Genomic DNA, 19,034 nt, shown 5'->3' on the forward strand with positions numbered 1-19,034 from the left:
ACCTATTTACACGCATTGGCGTAGCTTACAATAAAATAGCATTAATTCAGCCAATCACATGGATCTGGCATAATCACATAGCGATTAAAAAATCAAAAAAAAATCTGAATTAAAAAAAAAAAACAATTATCGAGATAATGATTCGACCATAGACAACACTGTTGGCAAGCTTACAACAACTAAGTTGTGAATGTTCCTAGAAAATAAAATAATAATGCGAGTTTAACTTTAGAAACAAAAAAAAAAAATACAGCTCTACTCTATGACAATACAGAATTCTTTTTTTGAACGCGTTTCCCGCGCCCAATTAATCAGCGCCATTTTGGTGACGCTCTTTCGTTAAAACAATTACGGCAAATCGTTATCATTCTGTCAAATATAAATAAAAAAACGTTCACGGAATTAGACTTAAATATATTTTTACCCTAAAACGAGACTTTCTTAATAGGATGTTGATGTGAACTAGTGATGGCATTGTTGCTACTATTAAATCATTTTCACTTGGTTACTATTTTTTTTCACAGCGATTTCACAGGCAATTTTTCACGGAAAGTGTTTTCTCAAATTTCCCACTTACAATAGTTTTTCTACATTAGTAATATAACTCGCAAATATGATCACGATCAATAGCGCTGATATTTCACAGATTTTTTCACGGTACAATTGAATTTTCGCACTTATACGACTGTAAGTGCAAAAATTAGCTTTCCGTGAAACGTATCGAAAGATTTTTTGTTACTTAAGTAATTTAACTAGATGTTTTTCATTTTCGATGAGAGTGTTCTCAGTTGCGCGCTCGTTAGCGTCTAGGGTTGGGTCGATGACCGTGCGTGCACAAAATTTAAACCATGAAGTGGGATTAAAATTTCAATTTTGTGTTATGGTGCGGAGCTGCACCAGAATATAGTCCGTACAAAATGACTTCTCACACGCCATTTTAACTCTATGGGTCAACTGTCATGTCAAAAGTACAGTTCGCCTTTAAAATAACGACAATCGCACTTTTGACATGATATTTGACACATAAACTTAAAATGGCGCCTGAGAACTAATTTTTTACGCATTATATTTGATCATTTTCAAATGTGAATAGGGTTTGCTATGTGATTGTTTATAAGTAGGTAAAATATCTATTACGCTATGTGCCATAATATACCTAAGTAAGGTAGGAAGCGTTACAATATGTTTTTGTAAAGGCTTTTCACGTGATTTTTCACATGCTACCTGTGACATTTCACAGGTAAGTAGCATGTGAAAAAGCAGTCCGTCTCTACTGTCTACTAATCTGTTACTTCGGTGACAAGTTTCAGGAAATGTTTTTTTTTTGTAATGTTGGTATTCGAAACGGATACTCATTTGTTAGGGTGTTAGATGATCCTAAAAATATGCTGAATAAACGTTTTTTTATTAATACAATTTTACAAGACGTACTCTAGTCTAAATAAAAGGAAAATGTGACTGACTGACTGACTGATATATCAACATACAGCTCTAACCACTCATGTGGCTCAAACTGTAGTTGGCCGATCAGGCTGTGGCGGTGTGTATCATGATGTAGATACCTAGTTATGAACTAAAAAAAGATTTTTGAAAAAATTCTCTCGGAATGAAAAGAGTTAGGTTAGTACTTCGTCTGTGTTGGTGTTTGCTGGTGCGCGTGCTCTGCCTTTTTGGCGTGTTTTTTTTTGTTAAAAGTGGCCGGGTTTTGTGTTTTACTGATGTTTTTGGTGGTGGAACTGACTGGGAAGCGCTCTAAAGGGGTGCCGCGCGTGTGTCGGCGAGCGCCGGCACAGACGAAGTCCATACTTATATAGTTTCCCTAACTTGTAAATAACTACAAACTTGACATTTGCTAATCTTTGGAAAGCCAGACGAGAGAGGAAAAAAAAAGAGTTAACTGGGTTAGGTTAGCCTAGTGCGGATTGGCAGACTTCACAAACCCTTGAGAACGTTATGGAGAACTCTGAGGCATGCAGGTTTCCTCATGATGTTTTTTTTCACTATTGAAGCAAGTGATATTTGATAGAGTACCCTATCTATATAACTCCGAAAAGTTAGAGGTGCGTGCCCGGAGTCGAACACCCAACCTCCGATTAGAAGGCGGACGTCTTAACCATTAGGCTATCACAGCTTTTAAAAGAAAAATACTCTTCTTCATCCATACTAATATTATAAAATGCGAAAGTGTGTCTGTCTGTCTGTCTGTCTGCTACCTTTTCACGGCCCAATAGTTTAACCGATTTTGACAAAATTCGGTACAAAGTTAGCTTATATCCCGGGGATGGACATAGGCTTGTTATCCCGGAAATTCAAAGAGTTCCCACGGGATTTCTAAATAGCCATCCACTTAACCGATTTGCATGAAATTTGGAACAGAGGTAGCTTGCGTCCCTGCAATTGACATAGGCACCTTTTTATCCCGGAAAATCTAACAGTTCGCACGGGATCTTTAAAAGCCTAAATCCACGCGGACAAAGTCGCGGGCATCCTCTAGTTCTTTATAAATATACTCTTATTCTATAAAATGATATTATTATCATAACTAAACTCGAAACTTCAGCAAAGATTTACGCAGCGCTCCTAATGTATCTAAATATGTTTTATGTGTGTACACTCACTACTTACTCACTACATGAAATTACTCAAATAACCTCTCCGAGTAGGTTATGGTAACTGCAAATCAGCATTTGAGTACTAAAATATGATTATAAAAAAGCGATAAACTGTTAACGCATCCTAAATATAAATGCATTAGTTTATTAGTCACTGGTGTACAATTGGACACAAAAGTGGTTAAACATATTTTCTTGGTAGAAAACTCGGTGTGAACTCCGAAAAATTATCAAGAATCTTCACTTCCATATTACCATGCCTATATTAAACACAGTGAAGAACTGCTTCCTCTTTCAAATAAGTCCGCCTCTGTTTAAAAGCCGATTCACACCAAGCACGTACACGTGACACGTGCGTAGTGACGCGCGTAAACCACACAGGGTTACGCATGTACGTCCACGCTTTACACAAGCGGTGTGCCATGTTTCATACAGTTCCATACATTACAACAAGCATCATCTAGTTTACTAATAAAACCATTTTTTTTAAACGAAATAGTAAGTACCTACATTTCAATGCACGGCGTGAGTAAGCCACGCGAACAGAAAAACTTACTTCGTTTATAATTAACTAGGGGATGCCCGCGACTTCGCCCGCGTGGATTTCGATCTTTTTTAATCCCGTAGAAACTCTTCGATTTTCCGGGATAAAAAGTAGCCTATGTCCTTCCCCGGGTTGTATCCCAAGTCTGTACCTTTCATTAAAATCGGTTCAGCGGTTGGGCCGTGAAAACGTAGCAGACAGACAGACAGACACACTTTCGCATTTATAATATTAGTATGGATTAATGTATTTTTGTAGGTATTCAACTTTCGTGCGCGACCTTACATCTGTCATCACATTCCCTAAGTGCGAGCAAGTTTGCGTTCAGAAACGTTTTAGCGAAACATTCAATAGTAAAGTTGGTATCGACGCGTTCAGAAATTATTAATAGCTGTCATAATCAACGAGATGGCGGGAAGAGATGGCGCGTTGACAGTTTTATCGGCGGCCATTTTAGAGTGCATTTAGTAAAATGCAGATAAATATTTATCGTCTGATAACTTGGTGTTAGCGATGAGAGGTGTTTATTTTCGTAACTGAGAGCTTTCTCGGAATATCGACTTCGTAAATGTTTGATTAATATCGGGACGCCATGTTTATAATTTTTTTTTATAATCATCATCATCATCATCAACAACGCGTAGTGCACGAATTTGTTTGGTTTAGCGGATTATAGCAAATTAGGCTTTTGGTTCATTGAAAAGTGCTCTAGTATCTAATCCATACTAGTAATATTATAATACTTACTAGTAATATTATAAATGCGAAAGTGTGTCTGTCTGTCTGTCTGCTACCTTTTCACGGCCCACCAGTTCAACCGATACTGACGAAATTTAGTACACGGTTAGCTTATGTCCCGGGGACAGACATAGGCTACTTTTTATCCCGGAAAATCAAAGAGTTCCCGCGGGATCTTTGAAAACCTAAATCCACTTTTCCTGCATGTTTATCAGTGGGAGGGCGGGCGGTGCATGTCGCATGCTGCCTGTTGCACCATACAGATTTCTTTGGTTTGGCGGATTATAGCAAGTTAAGCTTTTGGTTCCTTGTATACCTATCATGGACTTCCGCAAAATAACGCCTGCTTCTATACTACATTTAAGGACGTATTTGCACACTTGTATAGATTTTCGGTACGCTTTGTGGCTAAAATATACTAAGTAAATTGGAACTACAGATTGCTAAAAATAGATTGGTCCTTTATCTCCAGAGATCGAGTAATTTTTTGATAAAATCATTAATTTTGATACTATAAGAACGATTTTCCTTCACCTCTTCCACGCAGAATTAACGATTTAGGGTCAAGTTTAGGTACATTTTTCTCAGTTTACGTACGGATTTTATTCTTCTAATAAATATTTTCCGTTAGCACATAATGTGCACCTCAAAATATAGGATTATTATATTAATAATAGTATAAAAATAAATAAAAACATCGTGTATAAATTTTTCACGTATTTTGCTTCAACCGCAAACCTTAATACAGTGCACTAAGGGTTATTTTGATATTGGGCAGGCAATGGTATGATTTCAAAATTATATCAGTCAGCGGCCAGCCGCCTTCGTGGGTGGTCTCTGCGTCGGTTGCTATAATTTTTTGATGTGGAAAAGATCGCTGTACGAACACAAAATAGTTCGACAAAACCCTAACTGATATTTATAGGTACTTATTCCGTGATTGTGCTGATATTTTGGCAAGGTAAGATAATAATGATAATATTATGTACTTATTATCACATTTTATCGTTAGCTGGATTTTTTTCTTGAGCATGATAGTGATCTGATAGTGAACTTCGAAGGCTGCGACCGGAACTTGAAGACTAGAAGAACTAGATGTGTCCAGTTTGGGCTCGTTTTCTTAGTCATGACGAGATCTTACCTCCGGATTTGTGGAGTGACCTGATGGTATACCTCGAAAGTCACTATTGGAACTCGGAGACGAATAGAGCTAGGTGTTTCGAGTTTGGGCTCATTTTCTTAGTCATGATGAGATCTTACCTCCGGATTTGTGGAGTGACCTGATGGTATACCTCGGAAGTCACTATTGGAACTCGGAGACGAATAGAGCTAGGTGTTTCGAGTTTGGGCTCATTTTCTTAGTCATGAAGAGATCTTACCTCCGGATTTGTGGAGTGACCTGATGGTATACCTCGGAAGTCACTATTGGAACTCGGAGACGAATAGAGCTAGGTGTTTCGAGTTTGGGCTCATTTTCTTAATCATGATGAGATCTTACCTCCGGATTTGTGGAGTGACCTGATGGTATACCTCGGAAGTCACTATTGGAACTCGAAGACGAATAGAGCTAGGTGTTTCGAGTTTGGGCTCATTTTCTTAGTCATGATGAGATCTTACCTCCGGATTTGTGGAGTGACCTGATGGTATACCTCGGAAGTCACTATTGGAACTCGGAGACGAATAGAGCTAGGTGTTTCGAGTTTGGGCTCATTTTCTTAGTCATGATGAGATCTTACCTCCGGATTTGTGGAGTGACCTGATGGTATACCTCGGAAGTCACTATTGGAACTCGGAGACGAATAGAGCTAGGTGTTTCGAGTTTGGGCTCATTTTCTTAGTCATGATGAGATCTTACCTCCGGATTTGTGGAGTGACCTGATGGTATACCTCGGAAGTCACTATTGGAACTCGGAGACGAATAGAGCTAGGTGTTTCGAGTTTGGGCTCATTTTCTTAGTAATGATGAGATCTTACCTCCGGATTTGTGGAGTGACCTGATGGTATACCTCGGAAGTCACTATTGGAACTCGGAGACGAATAGAGCTAGGTGTTTCGAGTTTGGGCTCATTTTCTTAGTCATGATGAGATCTTACCTCCGGATTTGTGGAGTGACCTGATGGTATACCTCGGAAGTCCCTATTGAAACTCGGAGACGAATAGAGCTAGGTGTTTCGAGTTTGGGCTCATTTTCTTAGTCATGATAAGATCTTACCTCCGGATTTGTGGAGTGACCTGATGGTATACCTCGGAAGTCACTATTGGAACTCGGAGACGAATAGAGCTAGCTGTGTCGAGTTCGGGCTCATTTTGTTAGTCATGATGAGATATTACCTCCGGATTTGTGGAGTGACCTGATGGTACACCTCGGAAGTCACTATTGGAACTCGGAGACGAATAGAGCTAGGTGTTTCGAGTTTGGGCTCATTTTCTTAGTCATGATGAGATCTTACCTCCGGATTTGTGGAGTGACCTGATGGTATACCTCGGAAGTCACTATTGGAACTCGGAGACGAATAGAGCTAGGTGTTTCGAGTTTGGGCTCATTTTCTTAGTCATGATGAGATGTTACCTCCGGATTTGTGAAGTGACCTGATGGTATACCTCGGAAGTCACTATTGGAACTCGGAGATGAATAGAGCTAGCTGTTTCGAGTTCGGGCTCATTTTCTTAGTCATGATGAGATCTTACCTCCATATTTGTGGAGTGACCTGATGGTATACCTCGGAAGTCACTATTGGAACTCGGAGACGAATAGAGCTAGATGTTTCGAGTTTGGGCTCATTTTCTCAGTCATGATGAGATTTTACCTCCGGGTTTGTGGAGTGACCTGATAGTATACCTCGGAAGCCACTATTGGAACTCGGATACGAATAGAGCTAGGTTTTTCGAGTTTGAGCTCATTTTCTTAGTCATGATGAGATCTTACCTCAGGATTTGTGAAGTGACCTGATGGTATACCTCGGAAGTCACTATTGGAACTCGGAGACGAATAGAGCTAACTGTTTCGAGTTCGGGCTCATTTTCTTAGTCATGATGAGATCTTAACTCCAGATTTGTGGAGTGACCTGATGGTATACCTCGGAAGTCACTATTGGAACTCGGAGACGAATAGAGCTAGGTGTTTCGAGTTTGGGCTCATTTTCTTAGTCATGATGAGATCTTACCTCCGGATTTGTGGAGTGACCTGATAGTATACCTCGGAAGCCACTATTGGAACTCGGAGACGAATAGAGCTAGGTTTTTCGAGTTTGAGCTCATTTTCTTAGTCATGATGAGATCTTACCTCCGGATTTGTGGAGTGACCTGATGGTATACCTCGGAAGTCACTATTGGAACTCGGAGACGAATAGAGCTAGGTGTTTCGAGTTTGGGCTCATTTTCTTAGTCATGATGAGATGTTACCTCCGGATTCATGAAGTGACCTGATGGTATACCTCGGATGTCACTATTGGAACTCGGAGACGAATAAAGCTAGCTGTTTCGAGTTCGGGCTCATTTTCTTAGTCATGATGAGATCTTACCTCCGGATTTGTGGAGTGACCTGATGGTATACCTCGGAAGTCACTATTGGAACTTACAAAACGAGCTCAAACTCATAACATCTAACTCTACTCGACTCGAAAGTCCAATAGTGGCTTTTGAAGTATACCTTCAGAGCACTCCAACAAGTTTCAAGGTATAATCTCGTCATAACTAACAAAACGAGCCCAAACTCGAAACACCTAGCTCTATTCGTCTCCGAGTTCCAATAGTGACTTCCGAGGTATACCATCAGGTCACTCCACAAATCCGGAGGTAAGATCTCATCATGACTAAGAAAATGAGCCCAAACTCGAAACACCTAGCTCTATTCATCTCCGAGTTCCAATAGTGACTTCCTAGGTATACCATCAGGTCACTCCACAAATCCGGAGGTAAGATCTCATCATGACTAAGAAAATGAGCCCAAACTCGAAACACCTAGCTCTATTCGTCTCCGAGTTCCAATAGTGACTTCCGATGATACCATCAGGTCACTCCACAAATCCGGAGGTAAGATCTCATCATGACTAAGAAAATGAGTCCAAACTCGAAACACCTAGCTCTATTCGTCTTCGAGTTCCAATAGTGACTTCCAAAGTATACCATCAGGTCACTCCACAAATCCGGAGGTAAGATCTCATCATGACTAAGAAAATGAGCCCAAACTCGAAACACCTAGCTCTATTCGTCTCCGAGTTCCAATAGTGACTTCCGAGGTATACCATCAGGTCACTCCACAAATCCGGAGGTAAGATCTCATCATGACTAATAAAATGAGCCCAAACTCGAAACACCTAGCTCTATTCGTCTCCGAGTTCCAATAGTGACTTTCGAGGTATACCATCAGGTCACTCCACAAATCCGGAGGTAAGATCTCATCATGACTAAGAAAATGAGCCCAAACTCGAAACACCTAGCTCTATTCGTCTCCGAGTTCCAATAGTGACTTCCGAGGTATACCATCAGGTCACTCCACAAATCCGGAGGTAAGATCTCATCATGACTAAGAAAATGAGCCCAAACTCGAAACACCTAGCTCTATTCGTCTCCGAGTTCCAATAGTGACTTCCGAGGTGTACCATCAGGTCACTCCACAAATCCGGAGGTAAGATCTCTTCATGACTAAGAAATTGAGCCCAAACTCGAAACACCTAGCTCTATTCGTCTCCGAGTTCCAATAGTGACTTCCGAGGATACCATCAGGTCACTCCACAAATCCGGAGGTAAGATCTCATCATGACTAAGAAAATGAGTCCAAACTCGAAACACCTAGCTCTATTCGTCTCCGAGTTCCAATAGTGACTTCCAAAGTATACCATCAGGTCACTCCACAAATCCGGAGGTAAGATCTCATCATGACTAAGAAAATGAGCCCAAACTCGAAACACCTAGCTCTATTCGTCTCCGAGTTCCAATAGTGACTTCCGAGGTATACCATCAGGTCACTCCACAAATCCGGAGGTAAGATATCATCATGACTAAGAAAATGAGCCCAAACTCGAAACACCTAGCTCTATTCGTCTCCGAGTTCCAATAGTGACTTTCGAGGTATACCATCAGGTCACTCCACAAATCCGGAGGTAAGATCTCATCATGACTAAGAAAATGAGCCCAAACTCGAAACACCTAGCTCTATTCGTCTCCGAGTTCCAATAGTGACTTCCGAGGTATACCATCAGGTCACTCCACAAATCCGGAGGTAAGATCTCATCATGACTAAGAAAATGAGCCCAAACTCGAAACACCTAGCTCTATTCGTCTCCGAGTTCCAATAGTGACTTCCGAGGTATACCATCAGGTCACTCCACAAATCCGGAGGTAAGATCTCATCATGACTAAGAAAATGAGCCCAAACTCGAAACACCTAGCTCTATTCGTCTCTGAGTTCCAGTAGTAGGTTCCAAAGTATGCAATTTCATCAAGTCGGGAGGTAATGTAATGCTATCCTTCTCAGATTATTTTAGTCATAGTAGGAGCTCATAATTTCATAAGCATGGAAATGTTGTTCATTGCCAAGAAGTCATGGTGAAATATTTCATCATCAGACCCTTAGTCTGTAGGCACTGTTCTACTTACTGTATTATTGTCAAGATACATATTTAAAAAAAAACTGTTAAAAAAAAATAGATGACCAAATATAAAATAAAATAAAAATATAAAAGTATCAAAATCAAGTCGATTCACTCATTTTGACGCAGCTGTGTGCGTGTGGGCAGTGTACTTATGTAGTAGTGCAATTTTGATACCTATTCATTTTGCAAAGACGTCCTTAACTAACTATTACTCAAGTACGAACTAAGTACCAGTAAGCTAAGCTTTTTATAATGATTTTTATTGTGATTGTGATACTAGTAGCGACATCTATTTGAGATTTTTGACAACTTTATCTTTTCGCACGTCACTGGAAGAACTATATGAAATTTGATCAGCGCCATCTAGCGATGACAACCGTGACTGCAAAATGGTGCAAAACGTTTTGTTCCACGCAGTTTATAAAATTAATAATAACCTATAATATGCATTGATTTAGTATTAACAATAATTTCAGTTTTTTTAAGTACTTACTATCAGAATTTACACAGAACACTTTGTTTTGAATTTTGTTTTTATTTCTAAAAATTTAATGTTGTCACTTAATTTATTAAAATTTACAATTAATCATAATTAAATTAGGAAACTTAGTCAACGGTAATGGTAATTCGTAATATAGTTTTCTACAAAATTGTGTTTTTTTTTTTGGAGTATTTTATTTTATATATTCCAATTAAAATTTACAAAAACAAGTAATAACTTTCATGAAACGGAACGAGTTTTCTACAATATTGCCAATCGCACGACGTCAAAATTCAGAAATAACTTGTCCGGCTGTCCGCAAATCCACCATTTTCCCTTTGTAACTAACCGGTGTTCAAAACACGTGCGTACGATCAAATTACAAGGAAAACCTATGTTCGCGACACACATCAACACATAAACATCACTAAAAAGTGCGTTGATTCTTTGCCAATAGGTGTTACGTGGTGAAATAGAAGAATGAATACCGAAAAGCTGAAGAAGTTGCAGTCGCAAGTCCGCATAGGCGGTAAGGGGACTCCGAGGCGTAAAAAGAAGGTCGTCCATGCGACCGCCGCCACAGACGACAAGAAACTCCAGTCTTCACTCAAAAAGCTCTCAGTGAATACTATTCCAGGAATCGAGGAGGTGAATATGATAAAGGACGATGGCACAGTGATACATTTCAACAATCCAAAAGCGCAGGCATCGCTCGCGGCCAACACATTCGCTATAACCGGGCATGGGGAGAACAAGCAAATCGCCGAGATGCTCCCGGGTATTCTGAGCCAGTTGGGGCCTGAAGGGTTAAACCAGTTAAAGAAAATCGCGTCAAGTGTGGCGCCGCCGAAACCGCTCGATGAAGACGACGAAGTCCCTAACCTAGTCGGAAACTTTGACGAAGCGTCAAAACAGGAGGCCAAGGAAGTGATCACTGAGGAGAAGGAGAAGGAAGCCGAAAAGGAAAAGGAGAAAAAACCAGAAACAGAAACCAAAGCCGCAGACAAGAAGACAGATTAAATAGACCCCCTAAAAAATCTAGTTTTTAATTTTGCTCTCCCGAAGTGATTTAGGGTTTCCAAAGGCAAAGAGGTGTGTTTCAAAAATCAAAATATGTATTTGTTTCATATATTTTTACTGTGTTCCTAATTTGAATTGTGGACTGTTCTGTTCGGTGATGGTGCAAGGGGACACTTTCTTTAAAAAATAAACTCTTTGACTTTGGAAATTCTGTATACAGCCATCTCGATAAATGCTTCTTTACATCAAGCACTAATAATTTCTGTTTTAACTTTATTTTAACACCGCATAATGTGGGGAAATACAGAATTCTCGGTTTATAGAAAATAGAGGATCATTTTAATATCTGTTATGGTATCGGCAGTATAGTTATTAATTATCATGTTATAAAAATATAGCATTTTACTAAGAATATGAATGAAATCAGTGCACTGGCATATAATTATTATGTTATATTATGTATAGGATGGTGTAAGCACCATTATAATATGATATTTTGTAAAGAAGGTACCTATTTTCAAAAATTGTTAATTCATTTGCTTTCTCATTTTTAAAAAACTTAGTATTAAAAGAATTGAAGTTAGTCACAGATGGCTCTATAGGTAACAGAGCTATATTGTATAATATTAAAAAAAAATTGCAAAATGTAAAAGGCCAAGTTTGCTATCAACTGACATGAGTAATGGCATAAACTTTCGTCAAAGTGATATTTGTTTCATTTTTTCCTTTAGATATTAAGATTGTAACATCATTTTTATTAAAATTAGATAAAATAATAACATGCTAAATTAGGTTGGTTGGTATACTTTATTTTTCACAGAACACAGTTTATTTTTCCTTGGTTTTCTTAAAAAACTGGCCAAGTGCGAGTCGGCCTGCACTGAGGGTTCTGTAGTCTTTATTTTTTCTCATGCAGGATAAATCATAAACTATTATGCATAAAAATCTGTTTTAGAATGTATTGGTAAAACCCTTTCATATGATACCCCACTTGGTATAGTTGTCTTAATTTGAAAATTGAAAGATTTTAATTTTGTGATGTTTAATTTAATTGATGTGACCACAAATTCACAGTTTTCAGATTTTTTCCTTTACTTGTGCTTTTATAAGACCTACCTACCTGCCTTTCGTGATTCTAGGTCAACAGGAAGTACCCTATAGGTCTCCCTTGGAGTAGGTAATTGTATTCTGTGCTAGACTATAGGTTTTCTTGACAACAAAGTGATCCTTTAAGGGATCTGTTCTTCCATTTGAGGTAGGTATGGAACCCCAGATATAAACAAATCACAGGAAAAAGCAACGCGATTTGTCTGGTGCTATTTAGCGAGTTGGTAGCTACTTTTTTACCATTTAAGTAAACTAAGGAAAACAAAAGTATTATGTTATTTAGGATAGATTTTGTATATATTCAAATTCAAAACTATTTTTATTCAATTAAACTTTTACAAGTGCTTTTGGATCGCCAAATAGTAGATTAATTTGGCGAGTCAAAAGCACTGGTTAGGAATGCCGTTCCTACCGAGAAGAACCAGCAAGTAACTGCAGTTATATAGGTAGGTGTCTGATCGATAGGTGTTCAGTGTTCACCTTTGACCTTTCTGATTTCAATTTTAGTGTTGGTGGATACCTACCTACTTCATATTTAGATTCCTCAGCCAATATTTTTATTTGGATACTAGCTAACGCCCGCGACTTCGTCCGCGTGGTTTTAGGTTTTTCGAAATATCGTGGGAACGCTTTGATTTTCCGGGATAAAAAGTAGCCTATGTGCTAATCCAGGATACTATCTATATCCATTCCGAATTCCAGCCAAATCCGTCCAGTGGTTTTTGCGTGAAGGAGTAACAAACATACACACACACACATACAAACTTTCGCTTTTATAATATTAGTGTGATGAATATGTATATTTTTTGTATTTAACTACATAGTAGGTAGGAAGGCTAGGTAATTCCACCTAAAATTCAGTTAAGAAGACACGCCCTCAATTCATGTATTATTATTTATATTTATTATGAATTTGTGGTAGGTAGATAGTTCCTATCACTGTGGTTAGTTAGTACCTAACTAACTACTAATAATATACGACAGGTCGAGATGGCAATCGGGTGGTGACGCCGGGCACAACCGCACAGCTCTTGCGCTGGTGACGTCAGACGTGCTGGGCGTCCCTCCGCCTCATGCCCCGATTGCCATTTCGACCGGGCTGTCGCGAAATAAAGGTGCCTGTTACAAAAATGTGATCTCAATGTTACCAACTGAACTGATTATATTTTCTTTTTTTTCTCTCTTCTGGCTTTACAAAGATTAGCCAATGTCAAGTTTGTAGTTATTTGTAACAAGTTAGTTAAAATATACAAGTATGGACCCCGTCTGTGTCGGCGCTCGCCGACACACGTACGGCACTCCCTTAGAGCGCCTTCCAGTCAGTCTCAACAAAAAAAAACACTCCAAAAAGGCAGAGCACGCCCGCCAGCCAACACCAACACAGACGAAGTCCTATATTTTCTTTGATGTTACCTACCTACTACCTTTTTTTTTTTTTTTTTTTTTTTGTTGACGGGGGGGAAATCTTCACAAGATACCCTACCTCTTTGAGGAGAGATCGGGTTATGTGGGATTTGTACCCACTAAAACCCCCTCGATGGCCATCCTCAGCGCATATTAAGAGGCTCCGGGAACTCTTACGAACGTGCGCCGGTGCCTCCCCTGCGCGACGCCCAGTGGGCTCATCCTGAAAGATGCACTCCCCTGGCCTCGTGCACTTTGCATGTAGCCACGACAGCTTGCGCCACAGCAAGCGGTCGTCCTTCCAGGGTCGCCAGCCAGAGCTCCGCTCCAGCTACTACAGCGGCCCGGTCCCAGCGCCTGGGACTACTGAATGGAACGATCAGAGCGTTGATCAGCGCCGCCCTGATGTCTCCGCCTCCGAGAAGGATCGGCTCGCTCGCGGTCCCGCTCAGCGGCCTCCTTCTTGCACATTACTACTTCACAGAAGGAGACCACTGCCCTCCATGCTTCACTGTCCTCCAGCATTGCCGCTATGACAGCAGGTGGTGACAGGTCTCTCCCAACGTAGCTGACCAGGATGTGCCGCTCAGGTTCCCAGGCAGGGCACTCTTCGAGCGTGTGCTGAGCGGAGTCCCGGACCTCCCCACAGTGATGACACCGCGGTGTCACCTCGCGACCGATCCGACACAGGTACTCGCCGAAACAACCATGTCCGGTAAGTACCTTTGTCAGCCTGAAAGTTAAGCTGCCATGTTTTCTCCCCAGCCAGGCTTCGAAGTTTGGTAAAATAGCCCCGACAACGCGTTGACGTGCGTTCCTATCCTCTTCCAAGCGTATACGCCAATTTACTAAGGCTTGCCGGTGCGCTTGCCGTCGCAGGGTACCAGTGTCCGGCCCGTCTGCAGTCCTCTGTAAGACTGCGCGGGTCTGGGTGTACACCCTCGCATCCATGTCCGCCAGTATATCCAGCGGTGGAAAGCGAGCCAGTACAGTAGCCGCCTCAAAGGATATGGTGCGGTATCCACGCGCAACCCTTATAGCCATCTTTCGCTGTACGCTATTAAGTTTCGCTCTGAGACGCTTTACACCAGAAAGCCTATGCGACCATACAGGCGCCCCATAGAGAGCTATCGATCGGACGACCTCAGCGTAAAGTCGGCGAACTCCTTCTTGTGGTCCCCCGAGATTAGGCAGCAGACCATGCATTGCTCCAGCTACTTTCTGAATTTTAGGGACTAAGCGCTCGAAATGTTCCTCAAATCCCCATCGGCCGTCCAAGGTAAGACCCAGATATTTGAGGTATTGCCCTACCTGGACATCTACGTCACCCACTCGAATCGATGAGCTGGGTGGTTCCAGTCGCCTAGGAAGCCCATGGAACCATAGTGCCTCTGTTTTATGAGGCGCTATCTTTAGTCCAAGCTCATGGATTTTGGCCACTACGCAGGCCACGCCTACCTCTGCGAGCCTTGATGTCTCCTCGAATGTGTTGCCTTCAGCTAACACCATAGTGTCATCGGCGTAGCAGACTAGGGTGATACCAGAGGGGACAGTGACACGAAGAACTGCGTCGTAGGCCAGGTTCCACAGAAGTGGTCCTAATACGGAACCCTGTGGAACACCACAGTTTACTTCTCTCCTGTGCATGCGGCCATTCCGCCCTGTGTAAGTGATTGATCTGTCGCATAGGTACGCCCCAACTATGTTGCGCAGGTATACGGGAATGTTATGGTGAGTTAGAGCATTCCTTATAGTATCCCAAGGAAGTGAGTTGAAGGCATTGACAATATCTAAGCTCACCGCTAATGCCACCCCACCCCTGCTAAGGGCCCGTTCCGAAGAGGCGCGTACGTAAAGGATCGCATCGACTGTTGATCGGCCCTGCCGGAAACCAAACTGACTTTCGGACAAGTCGGGGCCCACATTTGATAGATGATCGCTGAGACGGGCAGCTATAATCCGCTCGAACAGCTTACCTACTTCGTCCAAGAGACATATGGGTCGGTAAGCTGATGGGGACTCCATGGGTCTACCTTCCTTTTTAAGAAGAACTAGCCGCGCTTCCTTCCACCCGGATGGGAATATGCCTGATTGAAGACAACTGTTGAATAGGTGTCTCAACCTGTATTCTAAAACCTCCAGAGCTAACACCCAGGCGCGGCCTGGTATGCCATCTGGCCCAGGTGCGGTATTACAAGTTGCGAGACGCCTAACCGCTCGCTTTAGTTCTTCTTCCGAGACATCTAGTTCATCTGACCAGGCTTCTTGCGGTGCCGCGATGGTGGAGGGGCTGTTTTGGGATCTAGGAAAAAGAACATCGACTATTCGCTCTACCAAATTTGGCTCAAGAGTTTCGGTCAGTGGAGGGATCCATGGTCTGAGTTTGCCCAGTACCATTTTGTATGGGCGTCCCCATGGGTCCCTATCCAGCCCTTCGAGCAGCTCTCTCCAGCTCCGCGCTTTAGCGTTTGCAATTGCGATCTGGAGCAGTTTTGTAGCTTCTCGGTAAGTGGAGTAGGCAGTTGCGATTGCTTCAGCTGTAGATCTCCGTCTTCTTCTGGCCCTAGTGTATTGGCGTCTGGACCTTAGACATGTTCTGCGCAGATGTGCAATGTCTTCGGACCACCAATAAACCGCCCGATTTTTGGCCTGCCGACATCTTGGCATCGATGTATTGCATATCCGTGTCATAGTTTCCCGAAACCAGGCCGCCTCCTCTTCCGGATCGGATAAGACACCATTAATTTGTTCTGGCCAGGCTGCGACGCAGGCAGCTGCAACTAATAAATCGCGGTCTAGCTTTTTAAGGGCCCAACGTTGCGATTGGCTGCTATTTTGTTGCTCGATGATGCCAGAAGTTCCCGCTGAGACTACAAAAACTATGTGTCGGTGATCTGACAGTGTGACCACTTCTTCTGCAACCCGCCATCCTGACACCATACGTGATGCAGGAGGGGTCGCCCATGTAAGATCCACGATCGACTCCCCCTGCCACCGCACACAAGTGCTTGTCGAGCCCTGATTTAAAAGACGAAGGTCAAGTTCCGCCGCCCACTCTTGGATGATATCACCCCTTCGATCATCACGCTTGTCCCCCCAGACCCTTGAGTGCGCGTTGAAGTCACCCAGTACTATCAAAGGGCGGGGCAAGCATCTGCGGATACAGGCAGCCAACTCGTCTAGGTATGCTTCATAGACGGTAATACCGGAGTTGGGAGAAATGTAGCAGCCCAGCACTGCCAGGGGACCCCATTCTACAGCGACGTAACCTGATCCTCTCTCCAGAATGGAACAAGGCGGATCGCTTTGCCTTCCCGCCCAGTATATCGCGACGGTGTCCCCAACGCTACCAAACCAGCGAGGATGGTTGGGGACTTTGTAGGGCTCAGCCACCACAGCTAAGGCAACAGACCACTCAGCCAGACTTTGCAACAACAAATCCTGTGCAGCCCGGCAGTGGTTCAAGTTGCCCTGAAGGACCCTTAGCTGCGCGTATTTGGCGCTTTTTTAACCTTCTCTGCTGGCTCATTGGCCAGCTGATCAATTTCACTTGGTCTATGAGACACGAAAGGTTCTTTGAGTCCCCCTTTACTTCTCGCCTTCTTAGGGGGGTTACATTTATCGCCCCCTAATCTATGGTCTGCTGGCCGACCAAGATCCGCACATACTGGGCATTTTGGCACTTTCGTTTTACATTCGCGGGCCTTGTGTCCAGGTTCCCCGCAACTATAGCAACACAGGCTTCTGTCCACGGTGTTTGAGCATTGCTTCCGGACATGCCCAAATTCTAGGCAGCGAAAGCATTGTAACTGCCTAGGTGCCAAGACTCGCACTCTTGCACTGACCCATCCTATCCGCAGATGCTTTTCTGTAGCAAGTTTGCGAACAACCGTCAGTGGGCATCGGACCCAGACTGTACCCAACCTGGAGGCGCTATACTGAATCTCACCAACCTTCACTTGCTCTTCAGGGCATTCTCCAGCCTCAGCTATAGCCACTGCAACGTCCTGTTTTGCGATGGATTCATCCAGGTCCATTACCCTTATCTCTCCCGTTTTGACTGGCCGTGCAATTCTAACACCCATGTCGGCGAGAGCCGTCCGAAGTTGTTCTGCTAGAGCGTCAGCCTTTTTGGCACTGTCGGGTCCGGGAATTTCAAGAACAAGACCCCCTGTAATAGCCTTTTTTTGACGTACCTGCAATATTCCGCACTCCGCTAAGCTTACCCGCTGCTTGGCAGTTGCCATAGCGGTAGCGTAGTTGACTGTAGCACCTTCAGTCAAAGTGATAGTGACCGCCGCGGTTTTAGGGACAGGAGGTGTCTTTGCTGTCTTCTTCGCCTGACCTGAGGCAGTAGCTGAACCTGTTGTGGCACCTGTGTCTTTCTTCGAAGCGGACGTTCTTGTTTTTCGCCCCACAACTTTAGCCCAAGTGGCAGTAGCTAGTTGCTCTGGCTCCAAACATCCTGGTGCGTCCAAAGTTGCCTCCGACCGAGTGTCGCTAACCAGTTGTGGTCTTTGAGTATCTTCCTTTTGCTTTTTCTTCGATCTCTTGCTTGTCTTACCTTTTGATTGTACCATCCCCGTTGTCTTTTCTGGCTTTTGTCCCAAAGATGATCTAGCGTCATGTTGAGGCATAATTTCTGCTCTGAACTCTGCCAGTTTTTCATCCATTAGAGCAGAAATACGTTGCACTAGTGGATCTTTGTCCTTCCTTGATTTCCCAGTTTGTTGGGCCCATCCTTCTGCCCCCGTGTCCCTTTGGCGGAGACAATTTACCTCCACTGTCAAACTTGTCAATTCAGCTTTAAGGCTGGCAAGTTCTGAGCGGAGCTCTCCATTTTCTTTCCTTAGCTTCTCCACGTCTAAGTTGGAACTTCTTTGTGCCAGCTCTGATGCCGCCGCCATTGCAGAACGAGCAGCCAGACGAATGTTTTGTGCATGAGCACCCCTCAAGTTGCGAGAACTATCTGCAACTTTTTCAATAGTTGAGATGGACTCAAAGATACGAGTCATTATGTCAACAGACGTGCAGTCTTTCAGCTCGTTCTGAATGTTCTCGACTGTAGGCAGATCTTTTTTTGTCTTCATACTTGGCGTAGCCTCATATGGGTCATGTGCATGATCATCCTCCACCGCAGTTTTCTTTGCCTTTCCCGGCTTACACAAGTAAGGCTGTCGCCTTTTTCGCGTTCCTGAAGCAGTTGATGCGGTCGACGCGAGTGAGCAGTCAGAAACGTCCGCTTCGCTCTCTTTTTCCGAGGGACGCGCAAAAACGCACGGTCGTTCAGTTTCCTTCCCTAAGGGACGCGCAAAAAAGCACGTCTCTGTCTTTCCGCGCAGGCTTTCTGAACTTCTCGTATTATTTTCATTGGCTCCTAGTGAGTCCTTTCTTTCACGTCCTTCAGTTGGTTGCACCATTTTCCATGTGTTTATGTCAGTCTGTTGGTCTTCTGTACATGATGTTTCTTTTACTAGTATAGTGCTCATATCAGTGTCCTGGCTAGTGTTCTGGGTTGGTGGTGACCTCTGAAC

The 19,034-nt window shown here is 42.9% G+C and overlaps 1 protein-coding gene and 1 long non-coding RNA gene across 2 annotated transcripts; one reads left to right on the forward strand and one right to left on the reverse strand.

The window, feature by feature from the left end:
* Positions 1-901: 901 nt before the first annotated feature.
* LOC123877599 lies at positions 902-11,747 on the reverse strand. The gene is made up of 3 exons (XR_006798630.1): positions 11,737-11,747; positions 2,107-2,108; positions 902-1,028 (listed from the first exon to the last, which is right to left on the reverse strand). It is a non-coding gene; the product is annotated as an uncharacterized LOC123877599 (long non-coding RNA).
* On the forward strand, positions 10,208-11,693 carry LOC123877598 (transcription factor BTF3 homolog 4-like). Its single transcript, XM_045924401.1, has 2 exons — positions 10,208-10,333; positions 10,427-11,693. The coding sequence occupies exon 2, from the start codon at positions 10,450-10,452 to the stop codon at positions 10,987-10,989; it is 540 nt and encodes a 179-aa protein (XP_045780357.1). The 5' UTR covers positions 10,208-10,333; positions 10,427-10,449; the 3' UTR covers positions 10,990-11,693.
* Positions 11,748-19,034: the final 7,287 nt, after the last annotated feature.

The sequence above is a fragment of the Maniola jurtina genome, chromosome 24 (genome assembly GCF_905333055.1).
Source record: "Maniola jurtina chromosome 24, ilManJurt1.1, whole genome shotgun sequence".
Classification (NCBI taxonomy): Eukaryota; Metazoa; Arthropoda; class Insecta; order Lepidoptera; family Nymphalidae; genus Maniola; species Maniola jurtina.